Below are 27,070 nucleotides of genomic sequence, written 5' to 3' on the forward strand. Positions count from 1 at the left end.
TAGCTAGTTGCAACTCAATCGATTTTATTGGATACTATTTAAAATGCTTTTTATGCGTTCTGGGATAGAGCTGGGATGTGAGTCATAAGAGTTTATTCCGTTATATATACATATATGTACAGCATCTTTACGGTTTGTATAAAATCCATATGGTAACAACCTAAATTTGCTCTCAATTTGATGATCTTTTAATTATTTAAAGAGCAACATATGCACCAATTCGGTATGCCAATTTATTAACATGATCATTAGCATATCAACGTTGCGTAGGACCGAAAGATCTCTTAAGTATCCACTGAAATATGCGTGAGCAACTAACCGGAAAGCCGACAACCCTGGCAAATACTTAACCCACTCAAGCATGCAAATCCCTCTGGCAGCCGCACTTATGGCAACCCCCCGCCCAAACCCATGTTTTAGAGACCATCCAAGATTTTTTTTTGTGCAGCTCCATAGCCGAGCGTACATTTATCGATGCCAAACGGAGAATTCTTCTCGGAGCCTTCGTCTTTTGTTCGCTGGAAATGCCGAAAGTCTTCACGGTTCACAGAGAAGGGGATGGATGCTGGATAGTAGGTGCTGGGTACTGGGATGATGTGTCAGGGGGCGGGAGATGCTTCTTGTTTGCTGCTAAACAAATGTCAACGCGAACTCTGAAGCGGACTCAAGACGAGAAGGCGTGGTGGGCGAGGGAGGCGGGGCTGAGTCAAAGGCAACTACTAAATGCACTTCAGAGGTTTAACACCAAAGTGCCTGCTCCATTCAAGATGGGATCCCGACATGGGCCTGTTCCCCACTCGAGTGCTTGGTGGGCGTTGAGCAGGCGGCGTTCAGCGGACGTGAAGAGGTCGAGGAGTAAGGAAGTGGAGGAATGGAGGAGTAGGTCTCCATGTACTTACACCGTTTTGATGCTCTTCATGGCGTCGAATGTGCCATTAGCCAGCGACTGGATGTTGTTGTCGTACAGGGAGAGCAGGCTCAAACTGTGCAGGTCGCGAAAGGCATCCTTGCGTATGCACGAGATCTCGTTGGCGTTCAGCAGCAGCAGCTGCAGCGAGCCGAGTCCTTTGAACACGCCCGAGGGTAAATCCTTTATTTTATTGCCGTACAGCACGCTGATGGGATGATGCCACGATGGTACAATGGCCACGTTGACGATGGGTGGAGCCGACATGGAAAAGAACACAAATAGAACACACGACGAATGTTAACAAAGCTCGAAAATAAAAGAAAAAAAAAAAGCTTAAAGAAAACACAAGCCCCGCCAGGAGGTGGCACAAAAAATTACAAAAAATACAAAATCACTCTGCGGGCAAAGACAAAGTGGTTAAGTTCTTGTTGCCGCTGTCATTCTTTTTTGTTGATATGAATGTGGATGTCGCTGTTGATGTTGCTGTTGCGGGCGGCAACTGGTTTCCTTAGCCCTGATCAAAAACTGAGTCGTGACACGCAAAAATGTTCTGCGTGAAAAGTAATGCTAATGTTTGGAAAACTGTTCCATCTAACTTTTAAAACTTAAAACTTATTCTAAGTAGTACTACAATTGCGCCTTTAATCTGTTTCCTTAGTTTAAGTTACTTTTTAATGAAGCACTCATTTAATTTCGATTCATTTGACACAAAAAGTACCATACTCTCTCCTGCAGCAGTTCTAATTGGAAGAAGCACAGCTCCAAACATAATTAAAAATTCAGAAAATAAAACCCCTTTAATGTGGCTACCAGTAATTAAGTCCGTGTCACGTTCTCAGCTCCATCACACACGTGCTCGTCGAGAAGGGAGAAGGTGGAGCAGGAGCTGGGTGTCAGGGCGATGGAGGATTCCACACATGGGCAATGTAAGCCGATGCCCGGCCCGATGCCTTGTGGTGTAAGCTGGCAGGAACGCTAAGCGTGGGCCGATTAGCTCGCTTCTGGCCTGGCCCAGAGGCAACTCTTAGCCCATTCCCCTCATTTAAGTTGGTTCAGGTGAGTTTACCCGAGTGCGGGAGCAGCCGCAGGGCAGCTCAAGTGAGTGCACATTTTGTTCTGCAAAGGCTACTTGTTGCACTGCAGCAAGTAAAGTGGCAACAACACCTCCACCACCGGGTATTATCTACTTACAGAGTGGTTAACTGCTTTAGGCCGCTTAGTGCATCGTGGGCAATCCGGGATATGTTGTTGTTGGACAGGTCGATGCGTCGCAGTCGTCGAAAGCTGGAGAACGATTTCGGCGGCAGTTCCGTAATGAAATTCTGCTCGAGGCGGCTGCAAAAAAAAAATCAGAGTATTAGTGATGCCAAGTCAGAGAGAAGCACCGCCATTCACATTCAAAGATGCACCACTTACAGCTCGGTGGTGTCGTCGGGCAAAGTGACGGGCACGCTGGTCAGACTCTTCTCACGGCAATCGACGATCCCGTCCGCACAGCGACATGGGTGCGGACAGCTGTTCTCCGCCCCGCATTCCATCGGTGCGTGCTCCGTCAGACCTGATGGACAAACAATATGGTTGCAGAGATTGGGATAAGTACTTGGCGAATTTAGTCTTGCTCCGGTTCGAGCTCCGGTAGCTGGGAAAACGAGCATCCGATTTGGATCTGGCTTGCTTTGCAACCAGCAGTATCGTAATTATCAATGCTACTGCATAGCCGCTCCTCCGATGGCGGGACAAAAGGGGATGCAGCAGCTGGGGAAATGGGTTTTGGGGAGGTGCAACTCTAACCAGCCGCTGGTCATAAATGTTTACCCACATAATTCCATAGCATTTCATACAAAACGAAAGTCAAACAAGCTCGGAATTATAGTTCACTTTGAGGTGAATGTGAAACTCTAGATACACTTTGTTGATGGATGGATACATTCGAAAATCTTAAGACGCGAGCTAAATAATAAACATTTAATATTTATAATAAAGTGAAACCGAGAAATGAACGATTGAGAAGAAAATTTAATATTTAGTTAAACAACAAACATGAGAACTTGAATCATTCATCGTAGAGGAATCAATCTATTCATTAATCTGCCTATCCTAGGAAAATTTCCCCGAAATATCGTTTATACACAAAGCCTTAGCAATTCGAAACCTCAGAGTTCCCATCATATTATAGGCACTAAAGAATTATCCAACTTGACACGGGTCATCCAGGGATATATCAGCTCATCTGCATACTCATATCGATTACAGGCTCCCCAGAAAAACCAACCACGACGCAAAACAATGCGATATACCCTAACCATTCGGCAGAAGTGGTTGAGCCAAGAAACTCGTTTCATGGCTGCATCGTTTTGGGGCGCATTTTCCGCTTCATTGAGCGCTTCACGCTCAGTCTTCAGCTTTGGTTTTCGTTTTGGCCACTACCCATTCCCATTCACTTGGCCCGCAGCCTCATCTCCATCTCGTGCTCAGGTCTTAAGCCTTCGCATCCGAGCATCTGCATCGGCATCTTTCAGTAAGTGGAGAAGCCAAAAAATACAAACACCAGGCAATGATTTCGACGGCGTTAAACGTTTTGGCAAACACACGACCTCGCTGCAGAAGGAAACGGGGGATATAACCGAATGGATGAAGCCACCAAAGCACCAAGTGGTTCTTGCCAGATATTGAGCTGCTGACGCTTTGTGCTCATGGTGCTCATGGTGCTTATGGTGCGGGTCGTTTCGTGGGCGTTCGAGGCAGTGGGGGTGTGCCCATATGACTGCTTATGATTTATACCCGCAATGCTTTGTTTTCCTCGCTTTCGCATAAAAAACTAATTAATTTCGACTACGAATTGTGACGGGGGGGAGGAGCGTCCAAATGTTGCCCATTTTTGGTAGCATTCAGGGAGTGGAAGCTGCCACAACATGTTGCACAAAGCACCGGGCCATTGGCCATTGGCCATTACATACCCGAGCATTTGAACTCCTGGTCGTGCAGGTCCGCCACGTTTTGGCCCTTCAGCTGCGATGGCGACTGGCAGCGGGTGTAGGGCGCCAGGCGGGTGGCACTGCGAAGGAATCGCGACAGCCAGGACAGATGGCAGTCGCAGGCGAACGGATTGTCCGACAGCCGGAGTGCCCGCAAACGTCCCAGTCCGCCGAAGATGTTGTGCGGCAGGGAAGTCAGGTTGTTGTTGTTCAGCGTGCTGGAAAATACAAGTGGAGAGAAGGAAATGGTCAGTGAGTGGAGCAGATGATCCGGCCTTATCAAGCAACTATATCTATTGGCTAGTTATGGTTATGGCAGCAAGGGTTTGGCCTGGCCAAAAGAGCACGAATCGGGTGCCGATCAAAATTTAATTAAAATGGTTAGCAACTATTGAGTTTCCTGGTCTCTCTACATGTGGAATCGCCTTCTATCTTCAAAAAGCCACTAATTTGAAATTCTCTTTTAATAGAAAGTTTAGGGCACTTGCCAATTTGTTTTCAACGGGCTTGGTTTATCGATTTCTTAGTAAACTTTACTTTCATAAAAAGTGTACTTCGTGCAGCTAATTAATTATTCATCAAAATTGGTATATTATGATTTGATAAATTTCTTGTTTATTGTCAACAAATTAATGTTAGTTAAACCCCCCATTTACACATTATCTGGCAAAACTGTTCAGCTTTAGCTTGGCCACTTGCCATTTATCTATTTGGTCCTCTCGCTCCCTTCTAATCACTTGATATATGAGCTCCATTTTGGCTGCGATTGGCTTATCTGGCCACAAAAGCCTAACCATTTATTATGTAATTTAGCCAGAGCATTAACTGATTGATTTTTAATTCATTCACTAATTCCCATTTGATTGATTAACAAAAGGCACTAAATCATTGATTAATTACTCGACCGCAATGGCACGCAGCTCCATTGATTGGCTAGCAAATTTGGTTATTATCTCCCTTCACTTTGACTTATTCTGGTAAATAGTACTCACAGTATCTCCAGCTCCACCAATCCCTTAAAGGCGTGCTCATCCAGGCAGGTGATTTGGTTATTGTCCAGCTGAAGACTCCGCAACGATTGGGCTCCCTTGAAGACGCGTCTACCCACGGTCGTGATGACATTGTTGGAGATGTCCCTGCAGGATTATCAAATTTATGGATAAATGATCCCATATCGAATACGACCTGAGTACAAGTGTCGACTACTATCGGCTACTTTGGAGTTTACTTACAATCGCAAAAGACTCGCTGAACTTGTCACAAAGTTTTCAGGAATTGCCTTTAGTCGATTGTTGTTTAGGCGTCTGTTTGATTACAGTGTTGGATTTGGTTTTTGGTGTTTCGATTTCGATATTGGTTTTTGATTTGATTTGATTTTGGTTTGATTTGGTTTTTGGTGTAGAGACGAGCATTTTAGGTACGCAAAACGAAACGTAACAAAAGCAGAGAGAGACAAAGAACGGTAGAGATATGCAATAAAAATAAACAAGAACAAAAACGGGAATCAGATACAAAATGTTAATAATTCAAACTAAATCTGGCATCAAGCTAAATTCAATTTGTACGCTAGCTAGCTATATTCTAAGTCTAAGAAAATATCAATTGATTAATTAAGATTAAGATCCAGATGTGGAGATCATCAAAAATTGGTTAGTAGTAGTGAGTTCAAATTCAATATTCAAAAGTATCTCATGCAACTAGCATTACTGCAAAACAAGTTATACTCCATAATCTGACGCTACTCACAGTCGCTCGAGTGAGACCAAATCTTGGAAGGAGTTCCTCTCGATCGTGTGGATCTGATTGTCAGTTAGTTGGCTGTGGAAATTCAAAGTTCGAAGATTTGAGTTAATCGGGCAATTTCGATTTAATGTTCCATAATTTAACTTACAGCATTCGCAGCTTGGTCAGCCGCTGGAAATCCGTCTCGTATATCACGGTCAAATTGTTTCCCTGCAGCTCGCTGCGAAAATATAGATAAAGAAATTACGATTACAGAAATTGCATTAATTATGTTGCAAGTCGCTGCGGTGTGGATGCAACCCAAGAGGCATTCAAACAGACAGGGCGATAATTTTTTTTAATTGCTTGTAAGACAAGAGGACAACAGCAATCTGAGATATGAATGCAGCTGGCAAAGGGAAAATCGAAAGGGGATCCACCGGGTAGGAGTAAGATGGAGATTTTTTCTGCTCCTCGTTGCTGATAACGAAAATATGATATTTAATCATTGAACATGGAGCACGGAGAACCGCCAACGAGGCCAGAACTCGTTTCTTTGGCCAGAAATACAAAATTTGTTACCTGTAGATGTCATAACAATGAAATGCAACCGAGAGAGATACAAAAGACTTCAGTTAACCGTGTGCGCATGCGCGCAACCATCTACAAACAACAACAAGTTGGTCTCAGCTGCTCACTTTTTGAGTAAGGTTCGAGCTGGAGTCTGGGTTTTTGGTCTTGTGGGCCCAAAACAACAGGTAGTAAGACCTTCGCCGACCCAGACGTAAGATATTTTCTGTACGGCTTAAGCCTTAATGAATCTCGCATCAAGTTGCCGATGATGAGGCGGTGGCCATTCACATACATACAGACATGTGTAGCCTGCTGCTCCTCAGTCCATCCACACACGCACATACACACGTATGTCTTTTTAATGAGCTTAATATCTCTTCGAGATGTGGTCAACTCTTGCTCAGATCCCACTGATTACAGCAGACTGGCCATAGTAACTGCACGACAAAAAACAAAACATAAGCGGGATTATCAATTTGATAACTTTCCTCTCTATCAAAAAACAGACTTACATTATAATTCAGCTGGGATTTGAATTGTTAAAAAAAAAAAACATTTCCTTTTTACGTAAAGTATCCATGTTTTTTCTCTCTCTGTACCTCAGCGATATCAGATGGTCGAGCAAGATTTTCAATATGCTTTGTTTTGCTTTTGTTGGGTTAAAAATAAAAACAAAAGTCTTGCTCGTCGCCGTCTAATTGCCAAACATTTTTCAAACGCTTCTGGCGCTGGTTTTTATGTAATTTGTTTATATCACTTTTGGTTGGAATCGCCGTATGCATAATTTTTGCCGTTTTCCCCTGGCTTATAATTAAGCATTTAACTTCATTAGATGCGTATGGGGCCGCCCGATATAAAAGCATTCTGTTGGTTTTCGCACTCCGCTGCCAATTAGATGCCATCTTGGGGTTTGCTCTTTTGTGGCCAGGAGCCGAGGAACCGAGTAACCATGGAACATCAAAAGCAGCTGCCACCTCGTTTACCTCAGCTATAAATTAGTCGTTCTCAGGTGTGAAGGGCCACCAAGCCGAGCAGCCAAGACACCCGTTTTCCACAAATTAGATATGCAAAAATGCTGTCGTGTCAATTGAATCAACTGTGTGGGTGACTGGCAGCCTGTCAGCTCAGAACTCTTCCATTCGAGCTCTCCTCTTCGAGGTCTTCACCCAGACCTCATCCCACCTTTCTGCGCCCGGGGGCTTTGTAATTAAATGGCAATGACATGGACATGGGCGTCGAAAGCGAGGGGGCGGGGGGTGGTAAAGGTTGAAGAACACAATTTGCCAGAGAGCCCCAGTTTGCATTTGGCATTGTTTTTTGTCCGTTCTCCCATGTATATACATACATACATACATACAGCTGAGCTCCAATGTTGGCCATCCCGTTCGGTGCACATGGACATGGTGCCAATAGTTGTGGGCATGTTCAATATTTGATATATGCTTGTGTGCCGGGTTAGAAGGTTCTGCCCAGTTCAGCATTAGGGTGTCCCAAGGTTGGTCGTGGAAGCTTTTTAATTACTTTGGCTATTAAAATCGAATTCAAAAGACTGAAACTATAACTGCTCGTTTTAGCATAAACTAAACCCAAAAGTATTTAGCAATTTTTAGGTAGCTGGATTTCCGTTTTCCAAAACGAAGCATTTAAGTTGCTTGCCATGCTGGAGTATAAGATAATGAAATTTGAGCTAGGTAAGTCACTTAAACTCAAACGTGCCGTAGACAATGCGACTTAGACTGTATTCAATTTCATTGAAACAAAAGTACTTTTCACCTTTAGAGTTCCCCCCTCTCCCCTCCGATGGCTTTGGGAATTAATTCCCCCGCTTCTACTATATAATCTGTTGAAATCATAATTCCCCCAAGAGCCTTTCCATCACATCCTCACCTGGTTGCCAGTCGCTTATTTTGGTTCTTTCGCTGCCCCACTTAAGCTCAGCTTAAGACTCTTGACACATTCTCCTGCACACACACACACACACATTTTGACACCCGGAACCTCATCGCTCCCCATGGAATGTCACTCACATAAATGGGACATATATAAATTTGATCCGTGGTCGTTGAGGCACCCTGTGCATAATACAATATAGTATAGTATAGTACGGCACATATATGCCGTGCCCAGTTCAGTTGGGTTCGCATCGGTTCGGTTCTCTATTTTAAAATGCAAATATGTCGTGCATGTTGATATGTTTTCTGTTTCTGTTGGCTCACTGCTGGCTGGTTTCTGTGTTTTATATTACTCTCTCTGTATGCAGCATTAAAAACGAATAAATACAAAATAAAAATAAAAACACAAATAAAAAAAGAGCGCAAATAACAGCAGCCAAATGTGTCCCTGAGCACAGTCGCCAGCCAACCAACCAGTCAGCCAGGCAACTTGCAACCGAGTTGGCCCGGCCGACTGCTTATAACTGGGCTATAATGCTATAACGTTAATGCTGCCACTGCCGCTGCTGATATCTGTTATTAATTTATGTAGAAAAACTGCCGCCACGACAGCAGGCTTTTGAGGCCGCTGAGGTTGGAGTTGAGTGCTGGAGGATGCCGTGGTTGGTTGGTTGGGTGGCTGGGAGGTGGTATTTTGCATACACTTGCTAATTGCCAGCGCGTTAATTTATGTGGCGACTGTGAGCGATGGACAGAGGACAGACGATGGAGATGAAGGAGTCGCAATGGCAGGCGGAATTGGAATCGCAGTCACAGTCACAGCCACATTGGCTTAATGCATTCGACTCTGCGCAACATGCAACAATTATTGCCGCCTGGCCACTGATGCGCTTATGCGGCTCCTTCGGCGACAATTAATAAACTTAATGGCGATTTAATGTAAGCAGCTCGCTGCAAGTCGGCTTGGGGCTGCCTGGTGGTAGCCTGGCTGTTCGGCTGGTTGGTTCTGTTTCTGGTCCTGTTTCTGTTCCTGGTTTCTGGACCCTGGGGACCCTTTTTCTTTATCGCTATCGACACGACGACATGGTCACGGCTTTATTTATTTCCCCATACTCCACAATCCAACTACCCTGTGAACCGCTGCTGTTGTTTGCCTATGCTGATTTTTAAATAAATACAAATCGGACCGACCAATCCCGGCCAGCAGCGGGTCGTGTGCGTCCGGACCCGGGTCCGGCTTTATTATTTTAATAGAGTGTGCTCAATGTTTGAACAATTGGCAATGGGCAATGGGCAAATGGCGAAAGAATGGGCCTTCCATAATTGGAATTTGTCATGCAGTTTTCCCGACTGCCCAACAGAAGGAAGTATCTGAATGGAGATCCTAACTAAACGGATGGAAATGGCAAGGCATCGATATGGCATTGGTGCGAGACTTGGCGGAAGTCTTTGTTGTGCCATGGGGGAAGTGTCTTTCTATTGGTTTTATGTCTGCTCAGATTGTTTGCATAATGGCATTTCAATAAAATTGTGAATTTAATATTGATTTATGACTGCATTAAGAATGGGAGTGGTAATTGAATGCTGATTCAAAGTGATTTTTAAATAGAAATCTATAAGGGGAGCTGCTGCCATAGATAGAATATGACAAATAGATACAGCTGTTAGAATCCTCTGGCCCATTCAAGCACCTCAATCGCACAAAAGGGTAATCCGCATTCGAATGTATTTATGTCAATAAAATACTCACAGTCGCTCCACGTCCGCTGAGATTTTCCTGGGAACGGAGGTGAGTCCTCGATGCGAGCAATCCACATTTAATCCGGTGCAGGAGCAGACCCTCGGGCAGCGGGCCTCCGTGATGACGCCCACTCCGCCGCCGGGTATGTGAATGCCCACTGACCCCAGTCCACCGCTGGATACAGCTGAGCTGCCGAATCCGCCGGAATACGGTTCCGCGTGGACCGCATCATGGCGCAGGAGTAGCAGGATGGGTAGTATCAGTAGCCGCAGCTGGAGCCGGAAGGGTGGTGGCATCAACGTCGTCCTGGACGGCGCGGCCATTGTGGCACATTTATGAAGCAGCGGCAACGTGCCTAATTGAAAGTGGCCCCCGTATATGCCAATCCACTTTGTCAACAGCAATCACCACTGGGTAAATATTTGAGGGAGAAAGGATAAAGGATTGATGATGCGTTCGCAGGCACTTTCACTTCACTGATTTCACTGGATTAATCCTTTCGATTCGATATCGAGTTCGAGGCGTTTTGGGTTCGGTGAATGTCCGCCCGCGCTCCACGGCGCACTTTTCACTCGGGGTTTTCCTACGGCGGTACGCTCTTTTGCAGCCGTCGCGAACGCGCTTCTTGACCAAACTGAGCGGACCGGCTGAGCAGATGTCTGTCTGTCCGTCGAGCGCTCGACAAAAGTATCGAGTACCGAGCAGCGAGTAGCAAGCAGCGAGAGAGTATCGGCGGCGAGTTACTCTCTTTTTCAACTCCCTACCGAAATCGTAGGTAGAATCCGGCTATGTAGGTAGAACGGCACGCACAAGTTAGGTAGCAGGAAATGCACTTTTCCTTTCCTTTGTCTCGGGTATCTCGTATCTGGTATCTTTCGGATACTGCACTTGGCTGTCAGCAGCTAAAGCATCGGACCGGGAGCGGCAGCAACTTCATCATCATCATCAGCACCGGCGGCAGCACCAGCTCGAAGGCATCGCAGCGACCTGCTGAGCGCATCTGCAACGAGATTGGGAAAGAAGAATGTGTCGGTAAAATCATGAAAAATTATCTATAAATTCGGCAAGGCATCGCAGCGGCAACAGCAGGAAATTGCCATTGACTGAGCGTTTAAATATAAACCTATACGCTTTACGATGTATATTTATTTTACTTAAAACTTAAAATATATACACACGAGGAAGTTGAGTGGCAGAAGTTGGATGAACGAACATACATACATATAAAACTCAACTGTCGTCTGTAACGCCATGATATATTGCCTGGCCACAAATTAGCTCGTCTTTTTTATTTTCAATGAAAAAAAAAAAGAAAACCATCCCTCGAAACACCTGTCGGATTGAGCGGTAGCAACTACCACTAATCACCTTCAGAAAACTACAATTATCAGTTGTTTGAATAGCATATGGTATGTTTTTCCTGGGGAAAACTCCCTATCAACAAGTAAACATGGGAATTTTAAGAAAAGAGTTTTCGTTTGGATAAACATTTTATTTTGAATGAGTGTATTCCTGTAACGTTTTAGTTACTTTTGATCATAACCAATAAGTCTAATAATTACATGAATCTAAAAGTTCTCTTACAAACCCAAAATTACATTCCACATTGTAGAGAAAAATTGATATGGAAATAAGAGTGTTCTTTGACCTCGTTTTCCATTTACAATGAGTATATTGCCCTAACCTACCATAGAAGTGAGGAACTATGCTATCTGGAAGCTCATCTAGTAATTACTCGCATCTGTAATCTCTGGGCTTCCGCTGTTCGATTCCTCGGGGGAACTCACAAATCATATTTAAGAGCACTCTGGCCCAATTAAATCTCTGGGTTCTTCTAATGACCCTTCTTCTCCGCCACCACCCGCCGTTCCTTCTATCCGCTCAAGTGCCAGTCTTCATATATGTACATACATTCCCCAGGCTAACACTATTCAGATTCGATCTATATTTGGCCATCTCGCTATCTCTTTCGCTCGCTATCGTGGCATCTCTTTCGCTGCTGGTCTGTCATGTTGTGTACTTAATTTGCAAATTGACATGTTAAGGCACTCCATACCGCTCGCTCGCTTGCTTGCTTCTGATATTAATTGTTTAAATTAACATTTGGATAAATGACAGCCGCGATTGATTCTGAATGCAGGAGGCATATTCAGTTATTGGATAACTGGAGTAATCAGCGTTGGACTGTCAAAAATCGCTTTCGCCGAGATATATCTTCCTCTGTTTCACTTAACTGGCAATCAACTTAAACTCAATTGAATGTCAAACGTAATTTGAGCAAGCTTTCCATACAAACGGAATGCACATTATACACACATGAAAAAGTACGAGTAGAGAACCTATCAAGACCAGGCATGGGGGCCTTTAATCAAAAATTTATCATATAACCCCCCCTCTATCGCCCTTCACCAACCGTTTTCTCACGAGCTGGAAAGCTCTGGAGAAAATATTTTTTGAACGGCAGCAAAGGCATGCCTTTCCCATCACGGAAATTGCGGGGGTGTACGTATGTGTGTGTGTATATATTATATGTATGCTCAAAAGATGTAATCACTGCATTGTCACCCGGCCGAAGGATTGCTCCTCCATCCTGCAGCTCATCCTGCTCAGTCCCTGGCTATGCTACGCTTATCATGCCTTGAGGGAATCTCTGCCTCATAGTCGGCTCATATGAAACATAAATCAGTGAAATTCTATACATGCCACTGATTGTCTACTCTTTTGCTCGACTACTCCTCCATACTACCCACCCCCTTATACCAACAAATTCCGAAGCAAATTCAATGCATGCCAATAACTCGTTCTCTTCTTGTGCCCAAGATGTGGAAGCCTAAGAATCTGGTGGAATGGTCGCTGTAAGAAGCCTGCCTCCAAGTCGCTCCAAACTGGAAATGGCAAGTGGACTAGAGTTGGTCTAGAGTGCCGGCGAATTAAGCTTAGGTAGGAAAACAACAATAATTTGATACCAAGAAGAATCCAAAGCACTCAATATCAATTTAGTTGAGAGTTATAACAGGAAAGTGATTTGTGTTTGCAAATTAAATGGGCAACGCAAATTGGGAAATTTTCAGTTAGAATTCGAACTAAATAAACAAGTGAGAATGCCTAATGCACATAAATTCCATATTAACAAGAGTCATAAGCTAATGTTTTATCTGGAAATACTAAATACTACACAATGCCTGATTCTCCGAGCACTAATGTTGACCGAATTTCACAAAAGATTAAAATATAAACTCATTTCTCTCTTTCAATCACAAAATGTAAACTAATGCATACTTGTGCGCATTCTCTTTAGATATTTGTTTGGCAATAATTTAAATATGTTCTGAATTAATTTTAATTTCACATTGAACACACTAATGGTGGCGGCCCATTTCAGTAATTTGTTTTGAGCAGAAATGATTACTTTAATGCATAAGCAATGACCGTTAACACGATTTTAGAATGGGCACTTGGCATATTTAATGACATCGATGTCGTTTGCAGAAATCCCGATCCCAATAAACATTCCATCCGCACATTGTACCCGAACCAAAGATTTTCCTGCCCATCTCCCACTTTTCCTCCCACTTTCCACTCTTTTTACTGCCATTTGGCCTGACACCAGGCGATAAGATGTGTGGTGGCAGCGTGGAGTTTGCCAGAGAACTATTCAAATAGAGCTGGCCAGCAGCAGAGGACAAATAAACCCGAGACACATACTAGATAGAATGTCATCTGCCGCTCAGAAATCTCCGACTGGACTAAGAGAGTCGTCTGCAGATTAATGACGCGACCTCGCACCAACTGAAACAATAGATTTATGGTAGATGGAGGAGGCGCCCAGCTCAATCCGCCGAGTGAGCCGCCCGGAGGCTCTTGTGGATTTTCCAATAAATTACGCTTAAGTATGCACTTAATTCAAATAATGCCACTGGGAGGGAAGTCGTCTGAGGGAGCCACCACCACCCGTCGCCCCCCTGACCAGATGGAGGGGTTGCCCCCAAGTGATTTGTTTTTTTGTGGCTTACACGAACAGTGGAGCTAGTTGAGAGCGAATCCCGCTTGGGGAGGTGGCCTCTGTTTGTCCATTGCCTATGACATGTGTCAAAATCGTTGTGCTTCTTGTACTCCCATCTCGAGACACAGAGATAAGCCATATCAAAGTTCTACCGCCCCCCACCCATTGAGGGATTAGGCTGAAGTCAGCGTGGCCAAAGTCAAACATGTCGAGCTGCAGATGGAGTAAATGTCGGGGAGTCTTAATCAATGGGAGCACAAAAAATCACAATAAGTACGGGGAAAACAGTTGACAAAGCAGAAACGGAGAAACAAAGTGCAAACAATCAATATATCAGATGGAGCCGGAGATGAAGACCCAGACAACGATTCGGAATTTGTGCCCACTCCCCAAAAACAGGTTCATATCAAAAAACATATACTTTTCCTTGGGCAGCATTCAAGCCAATTTCGATGCCCCAACATGAGACCCTCAATTAGTGCTCAAGTATCCAACGATTATAGATCTCTATAAAATGCTGAACGATGAAATAAAACAGAGACGAAATGTCAAAAAAAAATGAGAAGACCCATAATTATACTACTCGTAGGCTCTAAATGATAATTATCATTAAAACAAAGAAGATACAAAAGGCGAATATCAATTACGGGCTGAGAACAGGAAAGATCTGTCAAATGTAAATGGTAATTTCAAGCGTAGATAATCGAGATTGTATCTCTTGATGTGGGACCGGCGATATAATCGACAATTTACAGCACATCAAAATATTTTACCAATTTCCTTTTCAGCCTTTCTCCACGCCGACGATCAGATCATCATCTTTCCCCATTTGTGCTTTGGCATTTCCGTAGCTTCTTTTCTTCCCACCCCCTCCCAAAGAATACCATGCTGAGGTATGTAGATATATGTCGCAAAGAAAGAAAGAGTTCCGAGCTCCAATGCTTAATGCTCAATGCTCAATGAATTGTATTACAATGCGAAAGCCGTGGGGCAAAAGTAAAAAATAATAATAATAATAAAATCAGAGGAAAAGACCGTACAAAGCCCAGTTCCAATAGGGACTCTCGTCGACAGTTGTCCAAGCCGGAAGTGTCGCATACTTTTACGGATACACCGGCTTAATTATGCGCATAAAATGTAAGAACAACAAAAACAGCATCCCCATCAAGACGATGGAGCAGCGGGCAATGTCGGGCTTGAAATGACAAAACACAAACATTAATTGCTCCACATTCACATTCACGTTCACATTGTGATGCGGGGGCGGGGTAGGAAAATCAGAATGGATGGATGGGGATCCAGAAGGAGGAGGCGTACATATGCTCTGGGGACTGACTGACTCGTATTCCCCCAGGATTTGAGTGGAAAAGAAAGCGAACAGGGTAGCGAAAGGTGCACTGAAAGAAAGCCAAGCAGAATTATTCAAATAATAATCAAATAATAATCAAATGTTTTAAAACCGATTTGTAATCATGTTGTTTAAACTTTGTTAAACTTAGAATTGTAATCCACAAGTTCTCTACATTATAATTTTCGCTGAAATATTCATTTTTTGAGTGACACAAAAACTTTAAATATGACTCTATAGATGCCAGATGTAAACCAGTTTAATTGAAGCATATAGTCCCCCTCGGGAAAAGGTAGAATATTAGTCATACGGTGATATACAGATTTTGCAGTCAGTTTATCCAGTATTATGTCATGCTTAAATCAAATATTAAAACAATATCGGTACATAATGATTTTTACTGCTCTCAAGGTTTCAAAAATTTACTTACATTGAACGGACAAGAATGATTCATGTTCGAAAATTCTTTAAATGTGTCGAAAAAGTAGCTAGCAACGGGACTGTACTTCGGATTCTTGACGAGCTTGCAACAATCCACTGTTATATTGTACAGAAAGGGTTTGTATCCATTGTGTCGTTGAAACAGTGCTCCATTAACCTAAGTCACAAGTCTAGAGTTTTTCGAAAAAGGCATTCTGTTTTTTCATACCTTAGCATTGGTTACTGGCAATTGTAGCAATTTTAATTTAACCGAAATATACTTGTATGTCCTGTTCACAGACTTTAGATAGCAGTATTCAAATTCGCTAAATTCCTTATCCACAGCCTCACAATTTATATTTTTAAACTCGAGCATGGCAGTTGTCTAAAATGTAAGTTATCCTCTGTTAAAAGACTGATTTTAGGCATGATTTAAGTGCATATCTACTCACTTTGCTGGCCAATTGCATGGCTAGCCACAAAGTAAGCAAAAGGCTTAGCTTTGTATACATCCTAAGTCATCGGTGATCACGCCCAAACTAATTTTGAAATGCGTGGCTCTAGCTAATACGAGTATTATCATATAACTAATATCAAATCAATTAAAATGCGATTAGACTCGCAACAATTTGAAAATATAATTGACTTCATTTGAACATTTTTTTACATTTTTTTTTTTTTTTATATTTTTTTTACATTTTGTTTTTAATTGAAATTCAATTAATCAACATTGAACTTAGCTTTTCACCCAATTTCTTTTGAGTGTAATCACAGCGACTCCATTCAGAGAAGCGGCTTATAATTTATTAATCTATGCATAGAGCCCAACAAATACTCGTACTCGACTCGCAATGCCCCTGCCCGCCCCCACTTTGCCCCACTCTCGAGTGGTGGAAGGTGTTGGCAGTGGGTCCGTCTCCTCGTCAGACAGTCCGTCGCTATCCGCTGCCATCCGTTGCTATATAGCCTGAATATACGGACCACTACATGTCACTTTAATCTCTTGGAAGTGTCACTTTTGCAGCTCTCCAAGTGTTGCTGCCGTTGATGTTGCCTGTGCCCCGGGTTTTGTTTGGGATGCCGTTCGAGGGTCCCAGCGAAAGGGGTTCGGGGGCGTTGTAAACAATGTGCTGTTATAGTTGAATTTGAATTTTCATTTTGATAAGCAACAAAAAGGCATAATCACACATCAAATTGCATGTCGGGCCAGAGGGGCTCGGATCGGTCGGTCGGTCGGTTGGTTTGGTTCGTTTTGGTTTCGGGCTCGGAAAAGTGATGTCGGAACTGAAGGGGATTGGGAGTGCTGGCCAAGGCGAACCTTATGGTAATGAAGTATAGCAGCTGTTTTTGAGTTGAATTTGAATAAAAAGCGAGTGCAGGGGGATGGATGGTGGCGGTTGCCAGTCACTGATTTACATTTGATACAGAGACCGAGCCTCGGACTACTTGAACAATCAGATTCAATTTGTGCCACGCATTCGTTTTCGTTTTCATTTTCATTTTCTTGATCTGCCCCCCTGAACAACAAGTGATGGTGACGATCAAGTGTACGGCCCCTACAGTAGATTATGCTCTATTTGATTTAGGCATGGATTTTATTATTATACTTTTGGTGGCTTTATTATTACAATGGCGCCTCGAGTGCCGAAACGCAATCTTCATTTATCTCGTATTTATCTTTATCTCGACTGTGTGGGCTCATCTTCGAAATGGACAAACACAAAAGCTGGGCATTATTTAGTTTGTCGCCGTGTCCCCGGTTTCAACTTGTTTTCGAGGTTACCATAATAAACAGCCCCACCTGCGCCATTCGCGCACACACATCATTTCCATGTAAAGTTATAAAATGTTTCACAAATCCATAAAAACCCAAAAGGTAAAGAATCTGAGGCGTGCGTTTAGGTCCACCCAAATCCCCTGTCCGATCCCATGCCATACTATTCCACTCCATGCCATACCATACCACTCTACTCCATTCCATTCCATGCCACCAGAATCCCAGGTGCAATGCGTGTTGCAGTTGAGCTCTCTGCGATGTTGTTGTTTTGTTTCTGCTCCGGCTTTTGTTTTCCGCATTTCGGGTCAGGTAGAGCGGAGCATCTTCCTCGACGCCCCTAAAAGCCTTCGCATTGTTCTCGCCAGTAGAAGTGAAATATGTTGCAGCGAGCATGCTGCTGCATCACCGGGATTAGGACAGGTAAGGTTGTAAATTTCACCAGCCACGGGAGTCGACCCTGGAGTCAAAAGGTTGACGAGTAAATGTGGAAACCCTAGTTCCAGCAAGGAATAAGGGTATACCAAAAAAATGATAGCCCTCAAGTAATCTCACAAAGAGGGTAAACAAATCGTTAAGAAAAATTCATAAATTCGCTAAATTAATAACATAACAAAACGGCATAATGACATAACCAAAGAAATATCATAATGAAAATCTCTCTTTTACACAAGAAACCATCATAATTCCCCAATCCTTGTGACATAGCAACGCACTAAAATTATGGTTAAATTTGCCAAAGCAAGGAAACCCCGGAGTTTATCTGCTAATAACAATAAAATGCCATCAATGGTTCGTATTTTGTCAGGCTCAATAAAAACAACAGCATAAATGAAACATAGCCACAAAGTACTTTCATTCCGTCATATGTCTGGCCAATAAAGCGGAAGTTTGGGCCCCCAACCAATGCCCATGGTTGTACATAAATCAAGTTATTCTTTATTAATTCTTAGGCGAAGCATAAAGTAAATATCTTCGAGGACTGGCAGACGCAGCAAAGCAAACATAAATTTGGAGCTCTATTAATCTGGAGGTCATAATCCATCGAACCACCCTCTTTGGGATATTTGAAGCGATGCCTTGGGATTTGGGATATATTTTAAAGACATTTTTAAATAGAATAGAATAAATAAATAAATATCCTTATAAGAACTTAACTATTGTTAAATTCATGTCAACTTTAATATAAAATCAAGTGCATCAAGAAGACATATTTGTCAGCTTCAATTTAAAAGCCAAAATTACTATTTTGTGAAAATGCCCAAGAACATGCGACCGATATTGTTAAATGGAAATTTCTTTGGTCTGCCCCGTGTCCTGTGTCCTTCTGCCCCAGCACCACCACCCCCCCCCCCCCTCCGTTTACACTCCAAGTGACGCACACGCATCGTATCAAATTTCATGGCTGCCGCATGGGTGTGCGTGGGTATCTGTGAGTGCTGCGTCGTATCCAGGTTCGTTTCGTATCTTTTGCTCTTCCACTGGCGGCGTGTTGATGACAGATTTCGTCCGTCTGTCCGTCCGTCCATCCGTTCGTCGCTGTGTCGTTTCATTTTCGTTTCGTTGAAGTCATTTTTACTCATTTATTGTCACCGTTAGAGTACGTCAGAGAGTGTGTGTATATATCCTTACAAGTACTCGGGAACCCTGCAGGCGGTCATCCATGGTATTGATTCCACTTCCATCTCCACTTCCATTTCCATTTCCATTCCCATACCGACTTCCCACATCCATTTCGCCCGCCACAGCGGGGCACTCAGTCAGTCAATTGACATGACTCAACAACAGGCGAATGTCCCTGCGATTCCCTCGCCGTTCGTGCTCCTCCATTTTTGTATTCTTATTAAATATTTAAAAGCTTTGGCCTTTGTTTCTCCAACTGCCCGGGCCAGGCAAATACTTAATAATTTCATTCCGTTTCTTCAGTCGCACCGCAGGTTGCCTCCTGCCTCCACTTTATCATCATGCCAGCCCGGCCATCCTGCCTTTTTGACAAACTGCACGCACAGCGGCAACTTTAAAATTATGGTTTGTTGCATTTTAAATACAAATTATACACCAAAGGCTCTGACTCACCGAGCGCAAAGGAACTCGTAACTCGTAACTCGGGAGGCAGTGGAACAAGTGGGTCAGGTAAGACAATGAATGGTCATTAACCGCCCTGCTTCGAAGGGAAAACCCCGGCAGTTTTGATCCTAGTCCATGCGAGGGTTGCTCAAGAAGCGGGGATGATTTCACATTGCGGCATGGATTGGAATGCTCTTTTTTTTCATGTTTTGGGCAAGTCAAGTGAGTTGACACCTTTAAATGTCTAAAAAAAAATATATCTGTTGGTGCTGACTGGTGACCCCATTTGTGGGGTGACCCTGCCATGTGGTGACACCTTAACAGTTAGCCAAGTGGCCAGACTATTTCCCTCCACGAGATGACCCCATCCTAAGTGGTAGAATATATTCTATTCATCGTGGTTTGCCCCCCCGTAGAGGCCATAAAAAGTTCTCACACTTGGCTGTCAACCAACTCAAATGTTCTCATATGCGTGGTGGAACAAGAAAGAACGAAGGAGAGCCCATTAAAAAATTGATCTAACCTGACCTCCATAACGAAATGAAAGACCCAATTAGCTGCTTATAAAATTGATCATGGCAAACGAAGACTTGCAATATAAGGATGCCACCCTGAAAAGGTGACCCCAATTTGGTGGCTACCCTTCTCAAAAGTGAAACGTCGAGAAGTTATCAAATTACTTAAAAGTTCATACAGAAAACGGAGGATCCATATGGATATTTTTATGGAACTGGAACTGCACAGCACTTTATATAAATTTAGAATATGGATTTTTGGTATTGATTTCCGAATGAAATAAATAAGTAAAAATTTAAGTTTTTTTTTTTTTAAATAATAAACATTACTGGTCCGAAAATAAACCATATTTTTTGTCTTGTTCATGCACACTGCCACAGATTTCCCATATCTTTTGAGCACTCCTCGCCGTGGAACCTTTCAGGTTGCAGCTGCAGGTACACAGGGTGCAAGTGGCGCCCTTCGCCGACATGGTTATCAAAAGGGAAACCAGGGAGTGGCCACGTGAACGCAAGAGGACAATGGAGTGAACCAAGTGAATAGAACCTAAAAGTATAATATGACAATTGTTGGAAATTTTCCAAAGAGGGCGGGCGGCGGCACTAACTATATGCTACGGCCATACCATACCATATGCGGTTGCCCATAAAGGAAATGAAAAAGAGATTCACCGATGGCCTCAGGTGGGTTTGCAAGGCGGGGATAATTGCATCGGACTGTTTGGAGAATGATGGACTCGGGTTGTGGGACTGGCACTGGTACTTCGACTGCGACTGGGACTGGATTAGTGGCGAGTGGTTTCCCGGCTGGCATTTGGCATTTAAAGTGCCAAACTTCTTTGGGGAGCACGGGGTTTCAAGTGGATGAAGGGCAGACCTATTTGCAAAGCCTCCTGCCCGCCATCTGCATCTGCATCGTTCGTCTAACACTCATTTCAACTCAAGTTGCGCTCGCGCACGGCAAATATGCCTGGAATTTTTCAGCCCTTTTTGCAGCAACAGCCGTAGAAGTAGCTTCACATGGTGGCACTTGCTCCACTCGTCTGATTCCAGCAAATATTTGCAAATTTACGTTGACCCGGGGAACTGGGACGGTGCGGCGGCATTAGCGACAACTGTCGTGGAGTGGCACTTAATGAGCGGCGACTGGAGCTCCTCTTACTGCCATTTCCACCGCTGCTCCGCTGCGTGGTGCGGTGCGGTGCAGTGCGGTGCGGTGTGGTTATGTGCTACTGTTACTGCAGTGGCCCGCATGTCGGACGAAAACCAGAGAGATTGGGACGGACAAGGTACCAGGGACGATTGCAGACCAGAGAACCCCAGACCAGAGACAATCCAGCTGGAGTTATGCACGATGGCCATGCAATTGGCGTGGCAGCAGCAGTAGCTGTAGTAGCAGCAGTAGCATCTGCTATAGCAAAATCTATCTTTCGGATGCGAAACCTTGCGGCTGGTACGCCAGTTTCACTTTGTTTTGCTTCGTTACATTTCGTTTCGTTGCCTGTTTGTGCCACATATTCTACTTCTGCTTCCTCTACTCGTTGTTGTTTAGCACTGCAGTAATTTGACTTGATTTGTTTAAGCTGACACACGGACACAGATGCTGATGATGATGCTGATGCAAGTTGCATTCGTTGCAGTTCAAGTTGAAGTTGAAGTTCATGGGGGGCCACTGCACTTGCGCAATTATACGCTTATTAGGAGAACTCTTTCACGGATTAAGTCATTATTGCATTCAACTCTGGGCGCCACTTGAAGCCACTTATCACATTTCAATCGGTTCAACTTACATAAACAGTCAATTAATCGCGTCAAAAGAAACATGCCTTTAATCTCCTTAAAAATATGCCCATAAAAAGTGCATGAAATGTAACATCATAAATGAACAAAACTTACATAAATCAAAATGTAACACACAGCGCAATGCACATAAAATTCACTGCAAAAGTTACATCACTCACAGAAAATAGGTGCAGAGAAGTCCTTTCATAAACTTCTAAACTAATGAAAGTAGAAAACAATCGTATTCTTCTAACCCAAAAGCCATTTTGAACTGTTTTTATTTAGATAATAAGCTAATAAGAAGAATAATTATTTTTATATAGCATTATTACTTGTTTATATAAATTAATATTAAATTACCGCCAACAGGATACGAAAGACTTCCCTTCGGAAAAATGGATTTTAAAACCCTGTTAATACTAGCATAACCAAAAGTTCAGTTTCAACCGCAACTTATTCAAAGTTAAGCCCATTAATAATTTCGTATTGAGTTATCGTCGTGATTAATCCCCGTCCGTTTCGAATTTGGCTCAGTGTACGCCCGTTTACTGGGCGACTCTACCCCCGATGACAAATGTGCCGCTGCCATGTAATCGCATTAAACGTTCGCCGCTGTAGCTTCACACCCCCCCCTTTTTCCGGGTGGCCAGCGCTCCTGGATTTTCGCCCGTTGCATATGTTGCGCTCATTAAATTGGTATTTATAATGGCCCTGGCTAAATCGCCGCCCATTCGCCACGCCCCTCGCTTACTGTGAAGTATTACGAGTTCGTCTATGGGTATTACGTGCAAGCACTGCATCGCAGCGAGCGGTATGAGTATGGGTATGATGATGATGGCAATCATCATAATTTTTCGGCAGCTCCACCGGAGAAGCACAAAAAGCGCAAATCGAACGAAACATCGACGGGGGGAGGGGGAAGCTGAAAAGATAGAAATTGGTCGACGAGCCTGCAATTGACAATCTACAATCGACAGCGTCTAGGCAAATTGCGAAATTAATTAAATTTTAGCACAACTTTCGAACGGTACAAAAACTCAGCACTGGCTGGTTGAATGTTGCTGTTGTAGCTGTTGTTGCTGTGCGTTGATTGCCGCTCTGCGGTTGCTGCGGTCGCTGGTTGGGAATAAAGGGGGTAACAAGCGGTGGGTTACGGGTAATGGGTAGCGGCAAGCGGAGGACCTGGAGTGGACCGCACCGATGTGCGGGGCTAAAGAGCTAGGAGAAAAAAGGCAAAAGCCGATGAAACCCAAGCCAAGCGGCTCCACGTTTTAACATTTCTCGTACATGCAAGTGACAAGGCAATATCCGTCACGCAAACAACAGCAGCAGCAGCAGCAGCAGCAACAGCAACACCCTGACCAGCAGCAACAACAATGGTAATCTGGAGCCACAGGCTACAATGGGTAGGAAACGGTTCCACCAGAAGAGCCAATTGTCTCCGAAAAGGGTTATGACACGCCAATTTTTTAAAACTCAATGAGTAGGAGTGCTACTCAAAGGGTTTTTTAAGGAGCGGAAAATGACAACAAGTGGCGGTATAATTGAGTTTGATTGCTCTCGAAACTATTATATTGTTCGACCAACTCTTATACATAGGCTCATCCTATTGCACAGCTATTAACACGATATCAGGACAAATGTGTGCAATCCATAAAAAGCGGACAAACTGATCTGTTAATCGCTCTCCTTTTGCTCAAATTACCTTCTCAGTTCTAGAACACATCTGTTGTCGCGCCATAAAACCCACTCATATCTCATCCTGATATTATTCGACACTATATGGATCAACTCGACACACAATCAACAACTTGCTGTGGACATAAAGATTGCCTCATAATCGAACCTAATATGTGGGACAGCGATTACCCGAAATGACAGGCGATAAGTAATTTCCACCATCTGGACAGGGTTTGCCTCTTGGCCAGTTTAGTTACATATGTAAATGCGATGCGAATGGCCAGTCGGCGATCGGGCGCCCGAAAATTATTGGCCATTAAATCGGCAATCGTTACCACTGTGCTTGGCCATATAGTACATCAGTGGGTTGGGGGTGGGGAGGTGGGTTGTGTGGTGTGGTGGCATGGCTTGGGAATGGGTCCTGTTGTTGTCCACGGATTGGACGACTCTACGGCTCTGTGGCTTTGGCAAAAAATTATTATTCATCGCTTGTACAACGACGACGACGTCGCCGTTGCCGTTGCCGTCGCAGTCGCAGTCGGCGCACGAGTTAATTACGGTCCATTAGACTGCACAAGGGGTGTTTATTACCACATCAGTGGGCGCCGCCGCCAACGCCATCAGCCATCATCAGTACGCCCAGGAACAGGACCAACAACAACGGCAAAAGGAATATGTAGAAACATCGGAACAGGACATCGGAGCGAGCGGGATGCCGAAAGTTGGATGGCAAACTGAAAATTGTTGAGCGCCTCAAATCGCTGGACATGAAATCAGTTAGAAAATCTGCTTTGACATGGAAATTCCACCGGTGCACACTCCACTCCGTCGCAGGAATCAAGTGACAGGCCATCATGTCCTGCTGCTTAGCTGATCCTTGCACAGCGGGAAAAAACATCTTATGAAGGAAGTAGAAAATGACATCTTAATAACAATTCGGTCATTTTGTTTAACCAAAAAAACATTTGTTTTTTTTTATTGCTTTTATCAGATATTTAATAATGTAAGCATATAAAAGTCGGTATATGCAATTTTGCAATCATTATAAACTCATTTCTTTTGAATTAACTATAAAATGATTAATGGCAAATCCAATATTTAAACTTGAATTAGGCTAGATGTGTGCTTGCGGTTTGAAATTATATAATCCAAATTTCCCTCTAGAAAGTTAAGAGCAGTGTAGTGAACACCTTTGAAATATCACCTGTTTCTTTCCGTGTTTTATTCCCTTTTTTGCTTGACAGGTTCGACGCACTTTTGCCGCTTTTATCCTACATTTTGCCAGCGTTTTTAATTAGGACGCAGGCGCCGCACAACACGAATGGCGAACGGAAATCGGACAAAGGTTAGTGGCAGCAATCAGAGTTGCTATTGTGTGGCGCCCTCTCGTTCGCACACACACCACCCCCCCTGCTATCTGACTCGCTCGCTCCAATGCGAAAATGGCCAGCCGAATGCCTGGCGACAAAAATTTATTAAAATATTACGCAAGGTTGGGCAGTCAGTCATGGGTTGTGCTACCCTGTTGTTGTTGCTGTTGTTGTTATTCCCACAGCACAGCAGGAAAAGTTTTTCTCGCTTTTCGTGGGGTTGGTGGGCAACGAGGGGGCGATGGGGTAGGGAAGAAATATTTTCAACAAATTTAGAAGAGCGGAAATTGCAAAGCATTCAAAGCGAGTTGAGTCGCAGAAGTCGAGTTATTTGTGCAAGGAAAAACTTTTGCCTTCAGTTAGAATGCGAATTGTGGGTGGTTTTCCCTTTCTTTCCCCCTCCCCCCTCGCCCGTCCAATGTTCCCCCATTTTTTTTGGGTGGCAGGGCGGCGAGTTGAGTTAAGTTGGTTTTAGTATTGCAGCGTCGACACAAAAAATATAAAGTTCGCGTTGTTTACATAACAAAGGCCAGCGAAAAGGAGCAGGAGAAGGAGTAGGTGGTGTTGGTTGGTGGGGGTGGATGCCTGTCAATTGGTGCATTGGAATTCGACAACAACAGCGCAAAGGGGGTGGAGTGGGGTTGGGGCTAAGGAAAATGGGGTGGGGCTGGGTGCCAAAGAGAAACACACATAAATTGAAGTTTTATTGTTGCTGCCGGGGCCATAAACAAAGTAATTAAATGCAAAAGCCAGGCAGCCAGACAACAACAACATCAACATCAAGCAAAGGCAACTGCAATTAAACAGTTGAAGAAATGATTCTTTTCGGATCGCCATCTCTGCTTTTTTTCACATGTGCCAAGCCAGGCAAAAAATCTGCACATTCAAAACAGTGAAGGCAAAAAAAGCAAAAAAGAAAAAAAAAAAAGGAAAATCAAAACAAAAGCTGCAAAAAAAAATCTGCAAATAAACAGACTGAGCTAATTGAAGCAGCTGCGCCGCCAGCGTCAGACGTTGACCGCCTCTGCTCCTCCGAGGAACTGAAAAGCTGAAGAAGTGGAGAACTTGGGGAGCCCAGACAGGCAGACATACATACCGACCCCATCACCATTTGATGGTACGATCATCGGGATGCTCGTTGTTTTGCCTCTTAATTGGCAACAAGTGACAAGATTTTTTCTTTCCTAAACAACTACATTTTTTCATTTTCCCGCAACTCGAATATATTTGCTTAGGATGTGGGCAGGTGTGAAGACTTGTTAAGCAAACCAAAACGAAAAGCAAAAGAAAAATACGTGGTCATAAAGAAGAAAAATGTTAAATGGTTAAACGCTAATGGAAATGGCGTCTAATTGCTGGAAGGGGAAACGCTTTTTTGTATTCACAACTTTGTTCGCCAAGTATTCCATAAATCCAAGTGTGGGCGAGCAAAACGAGCAGAACGACGAGTGTGAGACAATGTTTAGCATGGCATAATTATCCGATACACGGCGGGGTGGAGAAGGGGGTGTGGGAATCACCTAAAAAAGAAAAGAGCACAAGTAATGAGACTGGGGAGCTGCACAACATCGGGGCAAATTACCGGACAAAGTCATTTATGCAGTCAAAGGGAAATATTCCCAGGAAAAATGTCTGGAATAAGTGCAGCACTCTCGGAAAAACGAAATGAAGTGTAGAGTGAATAATGCAGAGTTGAAAAATATGGCTACAACTCTATTCGAAACAGTCAGCAGTAGGGTTACCAAGGAGTTTCTTTAAAAGAAAAACTTATATCACATTATCCGACTCATCACTCATCCATCAAATGTCACGAATTGAGTAACTTGTTATATCAATCTGGGTCACAGTGACCACATTTCAACCCAAACCTTAACTTAAAGCCAGCAGCTAGAATGGCTAAAACTCAATTTCCATATGGTAGCATAAACTCACTTTTCTTGAAAAACTTCTGCCAACCCAACCAGTCGTATTTATGGCCATAATCTTCAACATACCTGCAAATAAATAAAGGGTAATAAAAATTTTAGTCTCAGTTATAAATCATGGAAATGAGAAAAAAAAATTCAACTTTTGCCAAAGCCAAAGATTCTTCAAAACTGCTCAGTAGGTTTAATTTATGTGGCAGCTTTAGTACGAGCCTTTAATCCCTCACTCTCTGGATTATAAAGTGGATATTCCTGCCACAAGTCGGCCGCATTCTAAGCACTTTGAGCTGCAGCAACAGCCAGAGTCGGATAAGAATATGAGCGAGCAAAGAAAGTGCTTAGCTTTTCAATTCTGCTTATTTAACTGGCCCTG

The 27,070-nt window shown here is 43.5% G+C and overlaps 2 protein-coding genes and 1 non-coding gene across 8 annotated transcripts in view; 1 reads left to right on the forward strand and 2 right to left on the reverse strand.

Annotated features, from left to right (window-relative positions):
- Positions 1–27,070, reverse strand: part of sli (slit) — a 52,624-nt gene that overhangs the window by 10,973 nt on the left and 14,581 nt on the right. For 2 of the 6 annotated variants that reach the window (NM_057379.4, NM_001274088.1), the window contains exons 2-10: positions 9,823–10,813; positions 5,777–5,848; positions 5,632–5,703; positions 5,118–5,189; positions 4,878–5,021; positions 3,868–4,103; positions 2,327–2,468; positions 2,102–2,245; positions 900–1,115 (exon numbers count right to left, since the gene is read on the reverse strand). In NM_057379.4, coding sequence (NP_476727.1) covers positions 900–1,115; positions 2,102–2,245; positions 2,327–2,468; positions 3,868–4,103; positions 4,878–5,021; positions 5,118–5,189; positions 5,632–5,703; positions 5,777–5,848; positions 9,823–10,136 — 1,412 coding nt within the window. In that variant the 5' untranslated portion in view covers positions 10,137–10,813. Of the gene's footprint in view, positions 1–899; positions 1,116–2,101; positions 2,246–2,326; positions 2,469–3,867; positions 4,104–4,877; positions 5,022–5,117; positions 5,190–5,631; positions 5,704–5,776; positions 5,849–9,822; positions 10,814–26,704; positions 26,767–27,070 lie in introns of those variants that run through there. The other 4 variants (NM_001103863.3, NM_057380.4, NM_057381.4 and 1 more) reach the window with 3 other exon arrangements.
- Positions 14,380–22,925, forward strand: asRNA:CR46471 (antisense RNA:CR46471). Its single transcript, NR_167851.1, has 2 exons — positions 14,380–14,499; positions 14,605–22,925.
- Positions 15,362–16,096, reverse strand: CG33463 (uncharacterized protein; the record flags this gene model as incomplete). The annotated part of the gene is made up of 4 exons (NM_206124.2): positions 15,362–15,520; positions 15,595–15,762; positions 15,814–15,969; positions 16,037–16,096. 4 exons carry the CDS (start codon positions 16,094–16,096, stop codon positions 15,362–15,364), a joined length of 543 nt encoding a protein of 180 aa, NP_995846.2.

The sequence above is a fragment of the Drosophila melanogaster genome, chromosome 2R (genome assembly GCF_000001215.4).
Source record: "Drosophila melanogaster chromosome 2R".
Taxonomy (NCBI): Eukaryota; Metazoa; Arthropoda; class Insecta; order Diptera; family Drosophilidae; genus Drosophila; species Drosophila melanogaster.